Below are 20903 nucleotides of genomic sequence, written 5' to 3'. Positions count from 1 at the left end.
CAACAAAAAGTTTTGCTTTTTTTAAAAGAGACAATTTCACCTTTTCAGAAACTAATGATATTTATGTAAGAGAGATTAATGTACTCTTAATAACTAATGCATTGTGCATAAATTAAAGAACATTTATTAAACAGGCCATATTACTCCCCCCCCCCCAAAAAAAAAAATTACTCCCTTGTATAAAGCTACTCAGAGTATATAAAATTCTCGTTTGGTGATATACTACATCTAGACTTATAAACATATCAAGCAAAATATAAAAATACCCATCTTAAGGAATATTTAAGGGGAAGAACTCCACATTTACAGCTCCATTGTGAAGACATAGCCTTAGACCGCACTACTTGGAGACAGACGGTGACCAAGAAAGCTATAGAAAACGAGAAAACATGGGCCTCGACTCTTGAAGAAAAGCGTGCCACACGGAAAATGGCCAGCTCCTCTACCACCAAAGTGAAAGCCACCTTGACCTGCAATATATGTGGACGGGAGTGTCTCTCCAAAATAGGGCTCCGCAGCCATATGAAAAAGTGTTCGAGATGAACCATAGTCGTTCTACGACTGAAGGAGGCCAATGATGATGATGATGATGATGATGAATGTACAATTCATTTCCCTTATTGATATCAAACAAAATAATTAATTACCAATTATTAATTGACTAATAGAATAATTTTAAAATTGATTCATGTTTTGTTAGGTACAATAAATAATTTTCGAAAGTTTCAACTGGTTGTATACAAGTATCTAAGGGGACATATATCTTAATATAGTAAAGTATTATTTTCCCTTTTTGGCATCAAATAAAATAATTAGAACCATATTTCCAGGAGTTACGTCTGCAATTGGTTTTTATCTTGTACTCAGGGGTGGACTAGCTATATGGGCATTCGGGCAAATGCCAGGTGGGCCAATAACCAATTGAGCAGGTAGAGCCACCGAAAGGCCCGCATGAGTGTCAGTGAATTATTTTAAGATTTTATAATATTCTCTTTAAAAGCAACACTTTGAAAGTTGTGATAAAAAAAAAAACAACATCTTACACACATTGTCGTAATTACCCCACATCCGTCTATAGTGCTTCTAGTAGACGTCGATTCCTTATACGTACTAAAGGATAAACAAGAAACTTAAGGCCCTTATTTCTTATAGAGACCCGACGTTAGTGTGAATTTATTCGGATGATATAAAGGGACCAACAACAACGTTCCAAGTCCTATAGATGACATGTCCAGTCACACACGAATTCTTATTGGTTTGGTAAAGTTGTCGCATGCTCTAGAGTTGACCCCGCTACGAAGTCCTTCACAAATCACAATTATTGTCAGTATTGACTCAGTATAGCAATGCCTGGATTGGAATCAAAATGCAAAAGAATCGAAAAAGGAGCAGAAAATAAGTAAGCTTAAAAGCAACTATTGTTGAAATCCTGTGCAAAAAAAAATAAATAAATGTAGTAAAATTCTTAATATTTTCTCACAAGCACTAGAGATTCACCAACCTTATGATGACATCAATTGTGAATTAACAGGCTCAACGCCACAAAAAAAAAATCCACTAATACCAAGACGATAAAGATATATGAGCTGATGTCGAAATACAAAGAGGCTTTGCTAAAATATGAAACAATCTTGGCGGCACTTGTTTTACTGAACGTAAGGATATTAAATTACCGTCAAACAAGTGGACTTAATGTCCTGTTCTGTATGTTGCCAGCTCTAAGATGCAGACAGTTAAACTAGGTTTCCAAGCAGTCAGTATATGACCTTGTGAGTAAAGTTCCCCCCATCAGACCTTGCGTTTTACAGGGCATGTGATGTTAAGGTCATGTTTCTTTGGCCAACGGTTTTAAGGAGCAGGGTGTCAAGTGGCCAGCACAACGACCAACAGCCTTAACTTTTCCCCAGCTTTACCTCCCTCTAAAGCCAGGTACACGTTAGAGCTGGGTGGACTCAGGAGCACACTAAATTCCGGAAATTCAAAATCCCAGTCTTCATCGAGATTCGAACCCAAGATCCCAGGTTCGAAAGCCGTGTTTAACCACTGTTAGGATCATCATTTTTTTTAGGTCCTCCCGCGCCGTTCGGCGCACTGGGCGTCAGGCGTTAGGATACATATTTTATAGTAATTCGTGTAGTAACCTTGGGACCTAAAGAGTAGATGGAATTGGAAAATAAATACGCCATGTTTAGAGACGCTAGAAGGACGCTTAGAGTAGAAGACTCGGCGACCGTTTTCCAATGTAAATTAACGTTTTGAAGCTTTTCTAAAGCGTTATCAGTTCTTTAAAGAGCTTCTGAAAAGCCGAGCAGCTGTGTGGGACTCGCATGTGATGTATAAGTCTTGATAGGAGTACAACACCACTCAGCCACCGCAGGCCATGACGTCGTGAGATGGGCAGTTCAATAATGGAGGATGAAGAATTGTATTTGTAAACTAAAGTCAATATGCCTTAGAAAATGTCGAGGAGTGAAACTGAATCTTAAGCAATATGTTCGTTGATGGAGGATCTTCATGTACATGTATATGTTAATGTATATCTCTGTGGCACTTTACTTCTCGGGGGATAAACCCTTCCCATTGCAACTTCTTGTGTGATTAAAGAAGCCAATCCTAGATACACAGCTGCGGTCACAGGTTAGGCATATTTAATCACCAGGCACCGTTGCATTTTCACCCTGCTTTCCACTACTGTTGAGTATGTAATATATAATATGGTAGCAACATTTTTTTTCATATTAAGAGATTCCCCAATCCAAATGTTATACTTTTTTTTATCTACTAATAGCACTTCTCAGATTCAAAATCATGTAATAAATTATTCATATAGCTAACTACTTTCGATACATTATTAAACTTTACACAAGGCTCTTAAAGGCAGGTAAGCCTATATTATATGTCTAATTGGATGCCCATCATGTGACATATAATTTGAGGGCCGGAACGTACGTCGGAAATGTCCAGTCCGCCCCTGCCTTGTAGGCCTACTTCATTCTCGCATTAGATTACACTGAAAATTAAAAACAAAACAAAAAAAAACAAAAAAAAAAACGGGTTGCAGAAGCAACCTGGGAAAAAATGGCTTAGCAGAGTTTAACTCTCTATAATTAACAAGCATTATGACTAGATTAACACGTATAGTAGGCCTAATTATCTTTTATTTTATTTATTTTTTGTTTGGTGTAATGCACAAATTGTAAGACAAATTTCCTTACGGATAATAAAGATTATTATTATTATTTCGGATATGCTCTACAGAGCTGAAGTCACTAATTAATATGCATGACTAGACTGAGACATGAAATGCGTAGGTACGTAATTATGTTCTCTATTGAAGAAACGTCTGTCATTTATAAGATAAGACACCATAATATATTCCCTCAGATTTGAAGATAGTCTACGCCCTAGAGTCCATTCCTTCCGCAGGACGACGGCGGAAGGCAGCGGGCAGGGTATGAATCCGGGACTATCGAGACGACCGAACGACAGCCCGGCGCGCTTACAACACGGGAGGATAAACCTTCTGAACTAATAAGCAATCTTTGTATATAATTCTCTTCTTCCCTAATCAGGTCAGACGAGAAGTAAATGGGAAGATCACTCTCTTATTTCTGCGGATAGTCACCCCACGAAAAAAAAACAAGAAGGGGGGGGGGACACGTTTTCACAGCTCGCTACGGGTGGCTGCGCGCTGGACTGTCAAACCCTGGCCGCTCTCATCCCATGGTTTAATTTAATAATGTATACACGTTGAATAAGTGCGGGTCTTATGAAAGTGCGGATCCTTTGAAAGTGAGGCCCACTGCGTGTAGCAAAGTCATACAGTATATTTCATAATAATTCTGTTTCCTACATAGATCCCACTCAATAGCAAGAATTACCAAATGTTTCAATCTATCTTTGAGAATTGTTTTCCATATTGAATGACACCCAAAAATGACAATTTTTTTTGTATATATTTCCGTATATTTTAATGAATTTTTCGTATATTTTGCAATTTCGGGAGATTTCCAGGAGCTCCTGGTAAATCGACAGGAGTGCGCGGGAAATCTGTTTTAAGTTATAAAATGGTTTAATTTAATAATTTATAAACCTTGAATTAGCGCGGGTTCCATGAAAGTGCGGATCCTTCGGTCACATAGGTTGCAGTGGCCTAAGACCGGCCCTGCAAAATAGCGGCGTATGATATGCCGCCGGTCGACTAGTTTATATAAAACGAGCTATAGAAGATCGCTAGGTGTGGGGCAAGTCTAGGCATAGATCTAATTAAAACAAAGCCAACACAACTGAAAAAAAACAAAACAAAAAATTGTTATAACATAAGTGTCCTCGTGTTATACAAAGGGTTTCTAACTGTATCGCATAGGAAATGTTCAAAACCCCAGCTCGATCCGTATTGGTGGCTAGAAAAACATGGCCAGGATGTAGATATATGAATATATGTAGATCAGTTTACAAAAATGCGAAACTAAACATTTTGTGTTTGAAAAATTATCTGCCTTATTGACAACATGTCACTTCCGATGTAAACATTAGATCAGTCATCATAAAAGCATTTTCTTTTTACAAAATGATATAGATCTCGATCTAGATATAGATCTAATACAGATATAGACCAAGACTTGATCAACCCGATTCGAGATCGACTTGGCTCGTGCATTATACTAGGACTAGGGTAATAGAACTACTTAATGATAATGTAATTTTATCATGTTACATGTAGTGTAGAATCTACAAGAACCAAAACATATGATCTGATAACATCATCATTAATGATCATTCTGATCATACTTAACGACTTAAGACTAAGACTTAACTGTTAACTTAGTAACTTACTAACTAAGTTAACTTACACAGTGACAATGTGACAATAACAAAAATTACAAACTTTAAGCATGAATCTAGGTCTAAATACAATAAAAAAATACTGAACTTGCTTAAAAATGATAATACACATGGCACATGCAAAATCATTCTTACCTAGAGCCTAGAGTTATAGAGCCTAGATTGCTAGATCTATCACTATGTCGTATGACTTAGGAATCCAGTTTATCACGGGTGACAAGGTTTTTTAAAAAAATGAAGCATTATGTAAAAACAAGAATCAATCAACTAACAATACTAAACTAACACAATGGGCTTGGAAGTTTAGCCATGCTGTTTCAAAACTATATAGCAGCTAGCCTAGCAGTTTATAGATCAGTAGAGTAAGGATCTCAAAGTACCTATCCTTAAGTTTAAGCAGTTTATAGGTCAGTAGAGTAAGGGTGTCAAAGTTTTACCTGTCAAAGTACCTACCCTTAAGTTTAAGCAGTTTATAGAATAGGTCAGTAGAGTAAGGATGTCAAAGTACCTATCCTTAAGTTTAAGCAGTTTATAGGTCAGTAGAGTAAGGGTGTCAAAGTTTTACCTGTCAAAGTACCTACCCTTAAGTTTAAGCAGTTTATAGAATAGGTCAGTAGAGTAAGGGTGTCAAAGAACATATCATATCCTTAATAAGCATTCTCATCTTGTCTTGAGTCAAGCAACAAGTGTGGCACAGTTTGCTATTTCAAGATTGGCTTGTTCAGTCACTCCAGATTTGGCCCTGATTCAAAGAAATTCATCTGGGCATATCCATTGTATTTTGAGACAGGAGCTATATATATGTTTAATATATTATATAAATATATATTAAAATGTTAATTTTAAAAGTTTCAAGCTGCTAAAAAGGTATATTATAACATTGTAAAGTTTAAATGCTATAAATAATGCTAATATAATATTGTTATAATTATATTGATAAAAGTTGACATGCAAAATAACAGTTATCTTTTATGATGGAACTTTTATCAATTTATGCCCATTGTCTCTAGGGCTTCCTTGTCATGTGGTTTGTGCTCTGGACTGTGGTCTCAGGTATCCTGGGTTCAAATCCTGCCCGCTGCCATCCCCTGCCAACCTGCAAGAAATTGGGGCTAGGATGTCATAAATTTTAATTCTCAAAGAACATTTGAAACTTGTCAAAACAAAGAAAATCTATAGCCTGTTCATAATCTTTTTTTAAATCTCATTATTTTGCTGTGTAATGTTTTATTTTTTTAAATTCTTAAACATCCCACTCATATGAAAGTCCGTCAGATTGCCTCCTGCCATCTAGAATCTTTCAATTAGAATTAGGTCTTTAACTATATTTGTAAATATGTTTCATAGGGCAAATCTAATTAAAACCTTTTCTCTTTCAGAGCCAGATAATGAAAGTAGTGTAAAGGGACTGGAAAATTTGTCCTGAAATACAATAAAAGTATGTCACTCTAACTTCGAAACTTGGAAAGCAGAAACAGTAGCCAAAAGGTAAGTCTGTGTATGCACTAAATCACAGGAGTGAAAACTGCAACAAACAGACTTCAAGTGACCTGGCATCTAGTAATTGAAGGTTGTTGGAATGATGGGAGTTTCGATGACAAAAGCTGGTCTTGTTTAGGCCAAAAATTAGAACATGCATCTTTGGGACCCCCCTCAACCCAAGAAAACAAAGAAACTAGAACAATTGCAAAATAGAGCTGTAGGGTTTATAAAAAAACAAATATTGACATTTGATTAGAGCATCACCTTCGGGAAATTCACAAAATGTTGAGATCCTTTAGCAAAGTAGCAATAATACATTAAACACTGAAGCATAATCTACAAACACAAAAACAGAACCTAAAAAATACTCAGAAAGACACAAAGATAAAGGAATATTTCTTATTCCAGATGCTAGGACAATTTTGTACGAATGCTCCTTCATTCCTAGGGCTATTAGAGTATGGAATTGCCTAAATCAGCCAGGAAAACCAATGACTTGGCTAAGTTTAAGTCACTGATTAACATACATGACTAGATTGACACAGGGACATGCGCATTAACCATCTTCTCTTTCAAAGTAAAATCTGTAAGTTATAAGATAAGAAGTGCAGAGATCTAAAAGAAGATTCTGTTGAGAAATGAACACTAATTCTATGGTCAGAAACTTATCATAGCCATTGGTGTACATATAATGCCCCTTATTATGTAGTGATACAATTTTCGAATGTGACTTAATGTAGATAATGTTCGCCCACCTCAGCACTAATATGAAGGTGTTTTTTTTTTTAAATTGATCTCTAGAATACTTTAGTTTTAATAAAGCAGTAGAATAGGCTACTGTAACAAATTTAATATATTAACTGAATTCATTATTGAAAATAATATTTTTATTTTCTCAAAGTGCTGTTACTAGAGTACATCAGAACATGGATGAGAGAGATAAGATAGAATCTTTACAAGATAGTGAGACACATCTTCATGAAGTGGCCAACTGTATGAAAGATAATGGCACACATGGCCAAGTAGTGGATCAGTGTCCCTGCTCCGGTATGTAAATGTGCACAATGACAATTTTCTCCTCACCTTAAAATAGGTACATATTGTTTCTGGTCTTTGAAAGACAAATAATAAGTATAGAAAATACAATAAACATACATATATGTGACCCTTCAGGACCAATAAAACGTTTGGGCCACGAGGCCTTCATCAGCTACAAAACAAACAAACAAAAAAAGACAAACAACACAAAATAGGCTAAAGCATATATTTGAATCCTACCAAAGACTGAAATTTGTACAATGCCCCTTAAGTCCACCCAATTCTAACAGGTACTCAGCATGCGATGAGAAAATAAAGGTGGTTGGTTGTTGTGCTCCTCATGTGACACCCTTTCCTATTAAGCCTTTTTTTAGTGTTAATTGTTTGTTTTGTAGAGTGACATATATGCATGTTTATTGTATTTTCTATACAGTCGTTCACCCCCTGCAGCAGTACATCATTGTTTCTGAGAAATAATAAGTAGCATGAAATTGTCGACAGAGAGTATACTGAGCCAGTCCAATTCTTATTTATTTGGTAATTTGCAGGATATAAGACAATCTTTAATAGTGCAGAGATTATAGGATTGCTAAATGATTTAATTTCTTAATGTTTAGTCTTACTCTTTGTTCTGGGCTAAAGCCCTCTCTATATATATAAAAAAGACTATATACATTAAAATACCTAGACAAAAGTGTTAAAATATATTCCTTACTTTGCCTCTACCTTTTCTGGGGAAATAATTCAATTATGATTCATACATACAGTTAAAGCCAGTTAATTGGGCCAACCTCTTAATTTTAAAGAAATCTTTTTATATTGTCAAATCCAGTCAATCTGACTAGCTGGGTATTAGGGCCAAAATGATTGTCACATCTGCAATATTATAAGTTTCAACATCACTGAATGGTATGGCAATCTGAATATGCAAAAAAAAACAACAACTTTAATATAAAATTCTTAATGCTGCTAGTAAGATCATAGGCAACAAACAAGCTGCGCTTGGGAACCTATTTGAGAAAAACATTGCTAAGAAAGCTATAAAGATTTTAAGCATTAAAAATCAGCCTCTTCTTCATGGTTTGAACATTTTAGCATCACAAAGATCTAAGACACCGACCACAAAAACAAATAGACATAAAAATTCTTTTGTTCTTTTGGCAATAAATTGTTGAAAAAAAAAGTTAATTACTTAGCTAAATTTCACATGTAATGTTGAAAAACTGACGTATGAAGGCATATCTTATGTGCTATCGTACAAATTGTTTGCTCTAATTATGTATTGTTTTATGTAATGTACAATTTTACAAAAATTCCTCAACAATAATAAAGATTATTATTATTATTACTTTAGTGATAACTGTCTTAGAGCATGATGCTATAGAAATCATTTATTAATTGACAGGGATCAGCACCCCAGCTGAAACCATAAAGTCAGAGTCAGAAGCTCATGCGGGGGTCAGCATTCCCAGGATGGCTGTGTCCAGTGGTGACTGTCCATCTCTCTTGCCAAACCTACAATCTGAGGTGCTGCAGAGCTTTGTGAGGGCAGTGCATGAAAAGTATAATGAGGATGCAATCGCAGTACCAGACGACACAGACAGTATAGTCCTGGTCCCAAAGACTGGTCCAGTCAAACTAACAGGTAGGCTAGCCATTGTAAGTCCTTGTCCTAAAGACAGGCCCTGTCAAGCTAACAGGTAGGCTAGCATTGAAAATACTAAATTATTTCTCCATTTGGGCATAGTGGCTGTGTGATGAGGGGCTTGGCTTACATACAGAGTGGTCTCATGTTTGAATCCTGCCAATGCCCCTTGAGTCCACCCAATTCTAACAGGTACTCTGCATACGATAGGATAGTAAAGGTGGTTGGTTGTTGTGCTTGCCACATGACACCCTTAACTTCTGCCATAGAAACAGATGAGAGAGCTTTACATCGTCTTCCCCCCATAGATCAAAAGTTCTACTTTTTATTTCCCCTTTAAATGGACAAACGAGTGTCCCAATCATTATTTTATTTCATCTAGGTCAAGCAATTAGATTACATTTTATAATTACTATGAATGAAAATTTCCTAAGAAGTATCATTTAAATACAAAATTGATGATTTGTGGTCTAAATTATTTTAAGGCTTCTTAATCTATATTTGTTTAACCTAATTTTTGCACAAACTAATTTATAAATTTCTTTAAATGTTTTTCTGATTTATATGTTTAATTGTATCTTGAAAACTACTTTAAAAAGTTTTTGTGGTACACTAGTGCATTGAGCTATGATATATTATTTTTTATTTTATTTTTCTGCCATTATTAAACTCATACACTGCTACATCATAAGAAATAATCAACATCGCGTTTTGAAAACACTGTGCTGAAGTTGCTTTGAGGAAGTACTAATTGTAATTTATTTTAGCAAATTCTAGATTGTTTTGTCAGCCATCAGCGTACACATACGACCATTACCATAGTCTCCATTTTGTAAATATAAGACTCAAATTTTATCAACAGCATCTGGAAATATAGTGCTTCCAAAACAAGTGAGCATGAGTGGCTGTGAGATCTCTGTAGCCGGAGACCCTGTGCTGATTCAGAAAATGTGCCAGAAAGTTCGGGAGCTGGATTTGATGGAAAACAACATCAGCAGTTGGGAGGAGGTAACATTGGATTTTGTTGCTTTGATAACATTTTTAGCATTTTGTTTTCTTTTTCACAGCTTAGTTTTTCAGTTTTATTTCATAGGCTATGATAATTTGTACAAGTGCTCCTTCTTTCTTAGTCTCATAAGAGCAGCTTGGCTTGGCATTTAATCGTCCATCAAATCATAGATTTTTTTTTTTTAATTTAATTATTTCCATATTTTTTAAATATATTTTTTTTTAAATTGTAGAAGCCTATTTAGCTCTTTGGCTTTATGTGGGGATGGAGTTTTAATTTCTGTTTTTTTGTTGTTTCTTTTTACAATAGTTGGCAGGTCATCATGGGGTTGAAATTAAAAAAGAACATCATAGAAATGATCTAAAAAAAAAACTTTTATAAATATTTTTTTTTTTGGTATCCATCTATGGCATTGTTTCCCAAACTGTGTTCCATGGAACCCTAGTGTTCCACGAGGCCTGAATATGTGTGTCCACTAACTACTGAAATAATTAACTAGTAAGCTACCACGTGAATTAATCTCTATAAAGTGTTCTGCTAAATAATCATAATGTGCAATGTTCTGTTTGAGAAAATGTTAAGGAACTACTGATCTCTGATAATATGTCAAAAAAGAAGCACAGAAAGTTATTAAAATTCTGAAAGAGAAAGAGAAAATGCGTTTATTTTTTATTTTTTTTTACACGTTTTTCACTTGTTTGAAGTATTTATTTTTTTTTTTGCTTTGTTCAGAAATGCATACACACCTATTAATTAACAGTTTGAATAAAATTTTGTTCCAGACGCTCTTCACCTTAAATGTTTAACTTTTGCTAAACCCAAAGCATTTGTTTCTTATACTGCATTTGAGACATTCACATATACTATTGACGTCATTAAGTGATTGTTAAAAATGTGCACATTTTTTCTTGTCCAGATTTTCACTATTATTGAGTGCATTCCTCACTTGACCTTTTTGAATATCACCAAGAACCAATTGACCTCTAACCTTCCAGACCTGACTGGTCGGACACTTCCCAAACTAACCCACTTAGTACTCAACAACACCCTCATAACATGGGACGTTCTGCTCAAACTGCTGGACATATTTCCAAGGTATGTGCCTTTGATAATAATTTTCTGTGCCAACTGAAGATTTTTCATACAGAACAAATGTACAATTTGCAGCTTGTCTATCGCTGATATGTTTTTAAAGAAACATTTTATATGCTAGGACTAATTTGTACAAGTGCTCCTTCTTTCTTAATGTCATAAGAGCAGCTTGGCTAATTCATTTTAAAGGCACTTTTCTTATTCCATATGCTAGGATTAATTTGTTCAAGGTCTCCTTCTTCTCTAGAGCCAAATAACTTGCTTTTCATTTTCTGTGTTTCAGTTTGGAAGAGCTTCACTTGAGCCTCAACGGCTTCCATTCGGTGGAACTGCCTTCGTCGTCGCTCCATTCGTCCATGGTATTGACTCCACCGTCGACCCCATCATCGGACATTCTGATGATTTCTTCTGATTCAATATCTACTTCTCAATCATCAGCGGCTTCTGCGACCATGGCGGCCTGTCCGTCTCTCCAAAAGTTGTTCTTCATAGGAAACAAAGTCACAGACTGGACGGAGATCAGCAAGCTCGGCACCTTCTTCCCGAACTTGACCTTTCTCCTTCTCTCGGAAACAGACATCAAAACGCTAGACGGGGCGGACCACGCTGGCGAATGTTTTCCCCATTTACAGATTCTTGGTTTGAATAGAACTCTCATTGAATCCTGGGAGGAGGTAGAAAAGCTACGCCTCTTTCCTTCTCTAACAGATATTCGTCTCAGTGGTATCCCTTTTCTGGAGGTAAGAGTTGGCGATATTACTTTTACTTTCCACTCCAGCTAGTTTTAAACTTTAAATATGTTTTAACATTAACTATTAATTGTCCAGGCTATGCCAGAGATGTTTAGAAGGCAGCGTACTATAGCTTTATTGCCAAACATTACTCACTTGAATGGAAGTCGTATTGGGGAAACAGAAAGAGAAGATGCTGAGCGGGCTTATATTAGGTTTTTCTTAGACAAGGGAGAGAAACCAGCAAGGTGAGTTGTAGGACTTGGTATTATTTTATTTTTTAAAATTAAACAGGCTCACTCTTCATACCCTAAACAAAAATGTATTAAAGTACAGCCCACGTCTAGTGCTAAAAACATAATCTAAGATTCCCAGTATAGACTGCTGGTGTTCAGATTGCATCTCTGTGGTAGACTGATGCCAGCTTTGAATACGCATAAAAACTTGCACTGACCTAGTTTAAATCTTAAACTTACAATTCCAATTACCTGAGATGAACTCCAATTAGTGACAAGGCAGGGAGACCTAGGTCTCCCGTAGTGCCCTGGTAAGGAATTCTGCTGTTTGGCGTAGTGCCTCATTGCTTCCGTACAAACATAGTGAACCACTGGATACGTCTTCCCGCAGCTCGCGGAGCTGTGGACACTCTTGCAAGACGTGCGCCACCGTCTCTTCTGATTCCCCACAGTGTGGGCAAAAATCCCAATTACCAGTTTCACCCCAGAGTAAATATATAGGCGCATATAGTATTAAGGCCTTTTACCTCATCCACTGAACTTAACTAATACTCTCTAGAATTAACCACATCAGTTTTTACTTTATTAAGTTTGATTATGTATCATGTGCGTAACTTTCCCTCAGAATTGTACAATTATATTTTGTTTTGCTTTTGTCTCAGTAAACTAAAAGCTATCACCCTGTGGGGATTGTGGATACTTTTTTAAAAAATGTTTTCACAACATTGTTGTAATGTGTTGCCTGAGTATCTATGTCAATCAGTGTGTCATTCTAGCTTAATAAAACCTTATGTTAGGTTTCTCCGACTTGTTTATTGTAATTCTTATTACAATAAGAAGGAATTATCGATATTAATCCAGATTATTATTCTCCCTTGTTAAAACTGACCAAAACTGGAAGAAAAAAAAACCCCAACTAGTTAACTCGGACATTGATAGCTAAAAGCTTGATTAAAGGAAAGGAAATAATTCATTGGATCATCCTGTTTGATTTGACATTGATGTACGGTCACTTACATGTAAATTTGTGAAATTTCTTTCTCGCAGATACCATGAGCTGGTGAAGTTACATGGTAAAGTCGACCCACTTGCTAAAGTCGTACTTAAACCCAGAACACATATTCGTGTAAAGGTGAGAAGGTGTCATTAATTTGAACTACTTCCCTTAAAGCTATTTCTTTTTTCTTTTACATGTTTCATCTATCTTTCGAAAGTTAGAAGCTCAAAGTAAAAAAAAACAAAAGGATCCTAAGATTTTATTATCATATTTTGTCATTTTAGCTCTCATGTTTATGTTTATAATGTTATCACAGCGCCTTGAGCTTAGATTTTGTTTGTTAACAACACACTATAAATTAAATTATTATTGTAAATAATTTTATTTTACGCTGGTTTCAATGCTGCCTCCTTCAGCACTCTGCTGTTTATTGACCCCCTTCTACACAGTCGTACCTTAAAGACTCAACCAAGGGCAACATTGCAATATTAAAAGGTCTTCGAGGCTTGCAAAGACCTTCCTTCATGGAACAGTACCAGGAAAAAGAAGAATAGGCAGACTGAGAAAGAGATGGGAAGACAACACAAAAGAATGAACAAACCTGGCATTAAAAGACGTTCTATCCAAGGAAAAGAACAGAGAGGAATGGAGAAAGATGGTTGACAAATCTTGTGTGGTGCCCTAACGGTCCAACAGACTAAGGGATAAGTGAAGGAAGTACAACAATAAAGGTCAACTAGCCAGTCCATGCAGTCACACACAAACACACTATTACAGCAGATAATGAAATACAGTCACTTTACCTTTTTTATTTTCTTTTAACAGATTCGTGTTGAAGATATGAACCAACAAGTTCTCAAGTCAGAAGAGCTGGACGTGGATGTTACCCAGTCTGTCAGGGACCTGAAAAAAGTGGTTAGTAACATCGCCGGGCGCCCTGCGTCCAAGTTTCACCTGTACTACGACGATAAGCAAATCAACATGGGACCAGACAAGCTCAGGTTTATGGACAGGAAGCTCTTCTCCTACAACATGACCGAGGGGGATGAGATCATCGTCGAATGTCTTGATTAATTCTTCCAAATTGTTCCCCCTTTTGTATTTACCAAAGTTAAAAAAAAACATTTGCAGATATGTTTTAGATTGATTTGATAAAACAGTGTTGTTCTTTTAACAAACACGTACATTGAATGATTATCAGAGAGTATACACTTTTGTTCTCTTCTTTTAATTATTTTAAATTATTCCATCATTTGCAACATTATATATTGAAACTAGCCGGGTATGACCCTCGTCCAGCAGGTCTTAGTTTTGGTATTACTGATTCACTGGTTTGAATTTAGATCTATGTTAAACATGGAGAATGTTCTGTTCACATTTTAAAAAATTTTGCCACGAAATCAAAAGTATAGTGTGAACTGGGTTTACCTGATTTGTTAAAAAGTTTCGTTTTTTAATAGAGATACAATTAGGTACCTTAGGACTATTTTTAGGGCCCTCCGGTAGTGATAGGGACATTAAACATATACTACGGTCTCCGCCATGATCTAAGGAACATTTCTGCCAAGTTTTATCAAGATTGGTCAAACGGTTTTGATTTCTATGCGGGACATACATACGCCTTACTTTCTGCTTTATATATTCTTATTCTTATATAGCTCTTCTAAAACTAATACTGTAACAAATAAGGCTAGTTTTCTCACCACTGTTGTCCATCTGTAACTGTATGGAATCACTTAAAAAAAACTCTGTCATAAGAACACACAAACTTTATGCTCTGTTCATAACATCACTAGGGCTGGACTTACCAATAGGCAACATAAGCTACAGTGTATGGCCCCCAAGAAATATTTAGCACTGACATACAATACTTGGACCTATAAAGGGCCCCATACTTTATACTCATACTTATTTACCAATAGGCAACATAAGCTACAGTGTATGGCCCCCAAGAAATATTTAGCACTGACATACAATACTTGGACCTATAAAGGGCCCCATACTTTATACTCATACTTATTTACCAATAGGCAACATAAGCTACAGTGTATGGCCCCCAAGAAATATTTAGCACTGACATATAATACTTGGACCTATAAAGGGCCCCATACTTTATACTCATACTTATTTACCAATAGGCAACATAAGCTACAGTGTATGGCCCCTAAGAAATATTTAGCACTGACATACAATACTTGGACCTATAAAGGGCCCCATACTTTATACTCATACTTATTTACCAATAGGCAACATAAGCTACAGTGTATGGCCCCCAAGAAATATTTAGCACTGACATACAATACTTGGACCTATAAAGGGCCCCATACTTTATACTCATACTTATTTACCAATAGGCAACATAAGCTACAGTGTATGGCCCCTAAGAAATATTTAGCACTGACATATAATACTTGGATGTATAAAGGGCCCCATACTTCAAAAAGCCCAGGTCCTTTTGAAGTCTAAACTACACCACACTGTCCGCTTCCTTCTTTCCATTCTCAAGCCCACTTTCATTCATTCTCTCATTATTTCCAACTTAACAAGTCAAACTATATTATACATAGACACACAATTTCTAATGGGACATATCATTTCCCCTAACTTCTATAATTTATTTATAGACATTTTTCGTTAGTCTTAAAATATGCGCTGGGATCCAGGCAACATAAGATAACATCATTTTTATTGGTCCAATCAAATGGAAATTTAGTTTGAATAAATGTTTGTAAAATGTTTTACATGTTTCGGATGTTCCTTCAGAGTTGAAGATAGTTTACTTCCTAGTTCAAACCTCCTGCAGGACGACGGGGGATGGGCAGGGTTTGAACCTGAGACCATCGATAAATTCCGCATGACAGTCCGGCACGCAAACCACACAACCAGGCAGCCATTCCATTGACCACCTTAGCATAGCTACTGTAACAATAACAATATAGTTGCAAATACGAACATGGTATGTTTATAAAAAAAAAATAGGGCCATGAGTTTTATACATTTTGTTTTATTAATTTAGCTAAGCTTAATCTGGCCAACTGATAAAAATAATTTGTACTCCCCTGGTACTCATACTATAGTGTATCAAAACGTAGGTAGGAAGCTGCATTTAAGTGATTTTAAGTCTAGAACCAAAAGCTACATAATTAAATTTTATTACAATGTCTGTTTTCCTCTGCCATAATTATTTATTTTATGATTGATGCACATATTTTGTTGTTGTTTGTTTGCGGATGCTCCCTATACAAAATTTCTATGATTCTTAAAAAATAGCAAATTTTTATATTTTGATACATGAGTTGTACTTAATAGCAGTGTCCCTTTATAATTAAAATAAAAATACGATATTTTTATTGTATTTTTTATCACACATTCATTTAAACACCTGCCAAGAACATCATTACTGACTACAACCAATCAAAATTCTTTTTTTTTAAGCTGTTCTTAAAATTATAATGTTTGATATACATTCAGAGCTCTGGGGAAAAAAAAGGGGGGGGGGGTTCAGCTCCTGGTTAAGTACTGAAACATTTATACTTGAGACCCAATTCTAAATTTTTGACTTCTCAGAAGAAGACTTATAGTTCCAAATTTAGAATTATGTAATAGAAACGCCTGAATAGAAGAGTGCTCTTCCTTCCCTTCTAGAAAGTAACATCAAGTCTGTCATGCTTCTATAGAAACTTACATGCGCAAAACTTTCGGTTTGTTAAAGACCACAAACTAGTGTAATCATATACATAGGCCAGTGCCTTGGATCCAAGTTAATCACAAGTTGTGGGATAACCTTTTAAAACAGATTAATCTGCATTTCACAATTCAGTTTCGGGTGATAAGATATTTTTTTATTCATTTTTGTGATGTTTCTATTTCAACTTTTTTTTTTACAATATACAGATTTCTATTTTTTCTAAACTAGCTTTTCTTTGAATACAAAATCAGCTTACGTGTGATCTGAACATTTATAGTCAGTAAACTTGTTTTAATGTGTATGATGTATTTTTTATTATTATTTTTGACACGTGAAGAGATGATTTTGGAATCTTTAGGGCACATCGGTGTCCAGTCAACTTTAATGGTTAACTGACATTAGTTGTGGAAAAGTAAAAGTGGGGTTCTTCAATTTATATATCATAATTATTAGTAAACATTTGCAATTACAGCGAATCCTTCACTTTACTTGAAGTTGATTTGTAAAATTAATATTAAAAGCAACTACATCAAAAAAAGTTAAGACAAAGATGTGTAGATCTATTTGTTTGATAATTTGATTTAATTTCTATAGGGCTGTTAACACAAGCCATTAGAAGTAGCCTACTTAATATGTAGTGTAGTGTTTATATGCATTACCATACATCACAGGACCAAAAAAAAACATAATATAAGCTCAATATTGCTATTTGTTCACTATAACTGCAAACTGCAATTTTTTTTTTTAATTTGCTCTTATCAAACTTTTCATGGAGTTAAAGTTAGGATGAGGGAACATAAATCTTGAAAATATCTTGGGAGCTTGGAGGATTGGGCGGGGTAAATAATGATCTATATCATTCAGTAATTGTTAAGAGAAAAGTAATCACTCTTATGAAAAATCATCAGCTTCATAATTCATAAAGGAATAATTGTTTTTTTGTAAACAGTATTTTTTTTTATTTATTTGTACTTGTTTTATAGTTATTTAATACAGAAGCATAACTAGGCACATATAGAAACAATAGCTAACTATACAATCTTTCAGCTTCTTAGGCTCTCCACTAGCAGAGTGGTTACCATGTTGGCTTGAGAAGCCTGAGAAGGCTTGAGCCATGAGTTCGAATTATTGTTAGTCTAGATCTATCACAAATCGTATTACATGAACTAATTGATACAACTACACTTAATGTTTTTTTTTAAAGTATTTTAAAAATATTCTCTTGTTTTTAAATTTAAATTGAATAGCCAATTCTCATTCAGTCTGATGATAATTTAAAGTTTATATTAACTTATTAATCTCTTTTTTTTAAGTTTTTAGATGAAAGGGTCCCAAAAGTAATGTTGACATTTTTTTTGATATTTGCTAAAAAACAAATTATTTTGTTTTTCAGTAGTTAAACACTTACATATTTAAAAAAAATAATATTTCTGTCGTTTCTAGATATTTGTTACAAATTTGCATAAGAATGTTCATTAGTTTAGAGGTTGTAGTAATAAAAAAAAAATTTGCGTTGATAAAATAGAAAATTTTAGTTCTAAACCTATTTTTTAATGCACTCGTTACCTTTTTATAGTGAAAATTCTAAATTAAAGTAGGCAATGCACATTGATTAACATTCATGAGAAATTTGAAATAAAATATTTTTGCTATTTTTAATTCATGGATCATAATTATGTACAGACTGGGTATAGTGAATTTATATTTGTCTAGGTTTAAACATTTTTTAAGTGTTCTTTGTACAAACATTTGCAATTATCATTGTGTTTAAGTTTCATCTTATTTTTTAAATGTTTGACTTGTTTCAGACAATGATTTCAATTTATGATGTTGACTATTGAAATCATTATGGTAGTTTTCAATAAAGTTACTAGAAGGTCACAATCTGTAAAAGACCAAATATAAATTATATTTTTTTTGTACTGCCGTCTAGTCATTCTTTGTGTTTGGGATTTAAGATGAAGCGGTCTAAGTTTAAGTCCCAGCACGTCCGCTTTTTTTCCCTGTCATACCGAGGGGGGCTCTGGTTATAAGCTGAAATGTTGGGCTTTTGAAAGTTCTAAAGTAAGTGCTAAGAAGTTTTCTAAAAGGCAAAACCTAAATGAGCCAAGAATTATAAAAGTATAAATTTATACTGCTATATAAATAAGAATATATTCATAAAACTTTATACCCCTATAAAGTTAGTTTTGTAAAAAGTAAAAGACAGCTGGATTGATATTGTGTTCAGTCGTCTCTCCTTGTGGTCCCGTCTGGGGTAAGGCGTCTTGGTTCTGGGTGAGTCTCTCCAATGTCCCCATGTCTTGCCCATCTGCTTGGCATCAGTAGTAAAGTAAAAAAAAAAAAAAAGTAAATGCACCCCTTTCAGACTTTGTGGTCTATGGTGTCAGATGATGTCAAGTTGTTCCTATGGCCAATGGTTAACTAGGATAGTGCAAAGGAAACAAACTTCTTTGCATCCTCTTAAAAACATTTCAGACTATTAACTGTACCCCTGAGTGTATAACCATTCTGTTTCCAAACTATGGACTGTGGACCTTATTTGGCCTGTAATCTGCTGCCATCCAGTCATTTAGAATTTACACTCAGTAATCTAAAAAACATTTCAGAAAAGTTAGTACTAATGGAGTTAGAGACTGGTAACTGTACCTTTGAGCATAGCCATTCTGTTTCCAAACTATGGACTGTGGACCTTATTTGGCCTGTAACCTGCTGCTATCCAGTCATTTAGAATTTACACTCAGTAATTTATGTAAACCTAGAGGCTCGATTTCACTGAAGAGGGTATCTTTGGTGGTAAGAAGGCTCACGATACAGATGCCTGAAATTTTATGGTCTTAAGCCAGACAAAGATTGGGCACCACTGTTCTAGTTCACAGAATCATTCAAACTCGAGCCTCATTTCTAATTTGTGTGTTTCAGTTTTGCACATTGACTAGGCATTGTGTGTCTCTGGCCTACTGTGATAAACATCTAGTGGCTTACAGATGTAGGCTCTTCCCCATTAATTTTGTTTTTATACAGTTACATATATTCATCTATGTTTTTAGTTGATAAAATGCCATACATGTTTAGTTGTATACAGTCTAATCAGTTTTATGATTAACTTATGTTATTTAAGTGATTTATTTTTTGTTCTTTTGGTTTTACAAGAATATTTTTTTTTTTTTTTAAATATGTGTGTGAAGTTAAATGATTTACAAGATGAATTAAAACATTTGCCAAATGCCTTTTTTTTGTTTCTTATTTTCTAAATTTCAAATGAAGACTATCACCTCTTGCTGGGTTTGAACTCGGGATCATGGTGAAGACAGTCGGGGCGCACACCACACGACAAGGCAGCCATTCTGCCATCTCTAGCTACTGCTGACAGAGAGTTATTAAACAAAGGTTCTATGTATGATGCAATAAAATGTGAAAAAGTACAAAATCAAAACCATTTTTTTTTCTCCTAAACTTAACAAAATTTGAAAGTAAAGAGAAGAGCTAAAAATAGCTCATGGTGTCCTTTACCTTTTTATTTTTACCTATCCCTTAGTCTGCGGGACTGTTGGGGCACCACACAAATTTTGTCGATTATCCATTCCTCTCTCCTTTGCCTTTGTTAGAACCTCATTCAATGGCATGCCTGTCTACTCTTTTATGTTGTCCTCCCATCGCTTTGTCTGCCTCTTTTTCCTGGTACTGTTCCCTGAAGGAAGGTCTAAGCGAGCACCCAAGATCTTGTAATATGGCCATAGAGTTTAAGCTTGCTTTTTTTTTTACGATAGTTAGCAGGTCATCATGGGGTCCGATCGCTGCAGTTACCCTGTCTCTTATCTCTTGGTTTGTGATGCGGTCTTTGAATGTGTTCAGGGGAGGTAAAATTGTATGTTTACACAATTCTTTGTCCTTTTGTTGAGAATGTTTTTGTGAAGATACATAACTAGTGGAAATAGTTTTATTTATTGTGGTGTAGAGTTGCTAGAGATAGGAAATTACAATAGGGCAAAAATTTGCAATAGAAAACTGTACCAGATAGACAAGACTACATCATGTTTAGCACTTTAAATAAATGATGTCCAAGAAGAGAAAATTGTAAGCTTCGAAGTCATATATGTAACAGAGAGGCTCTTTTAGCTTGAGGTAAGACTGAAGTCT

At 35.1% G+C, this 20903-nt stretch overlaps 1 protein-coding gene across 1 annotated transcript; it reads left to right on the top strand.

Annotated features, from left to right (window-relative positions):
• Positions 1–4507: 4507 nt before the first annotated feature.
• Positions 4508–19993, top strand: LOC106075563 (tubulin-specific chaperone cofactor E-like protein). The gene is made up of 10 exons (XM_056010658.1): positions 4508–4675; positions 6225–6333; positions 7229–7374; positions 8771–9010; positions 9873–10018; positions 10936–11114; positions 11395–11851; positions 11939–12090; positions 13126–13210; positions 13901–19993. The coding sequence occupies exons 3-10, from the start codon at positions 7254–7256 to the stop codon at positions 14147–14149; spliced, it is 1629 nt and encodes a 542-aa protein (XP_055866633.1). The 5' UTR covers positions 4508–4675; positions 6225–6333; positions 7229–7253; the 3' UTR covers positions 14150–19993.
• Positions 19994–20903: the final 910 nt, after the last annotated feature.

The sequence above is a fragment of the Biomphalaria glabrata genome, chromosome 14, assembly GCF_947242115.1.
Source record: "Biomphalaria glabrata chromosome 14, xgBioGlab47.1, whole genome shotgun sequence".
Taxonomy (NCBI): Eukaryota; Metazoa; Mollusca; class Gastropoda; family Planorbidae; genus Biomphalaria; species Biomphalaria glabrata.
The sequence above is the reverse complement of the archived record's forward strand: the minus strand, read 5'-3'. Positions and strand labels throughout refer to the sequence as shown.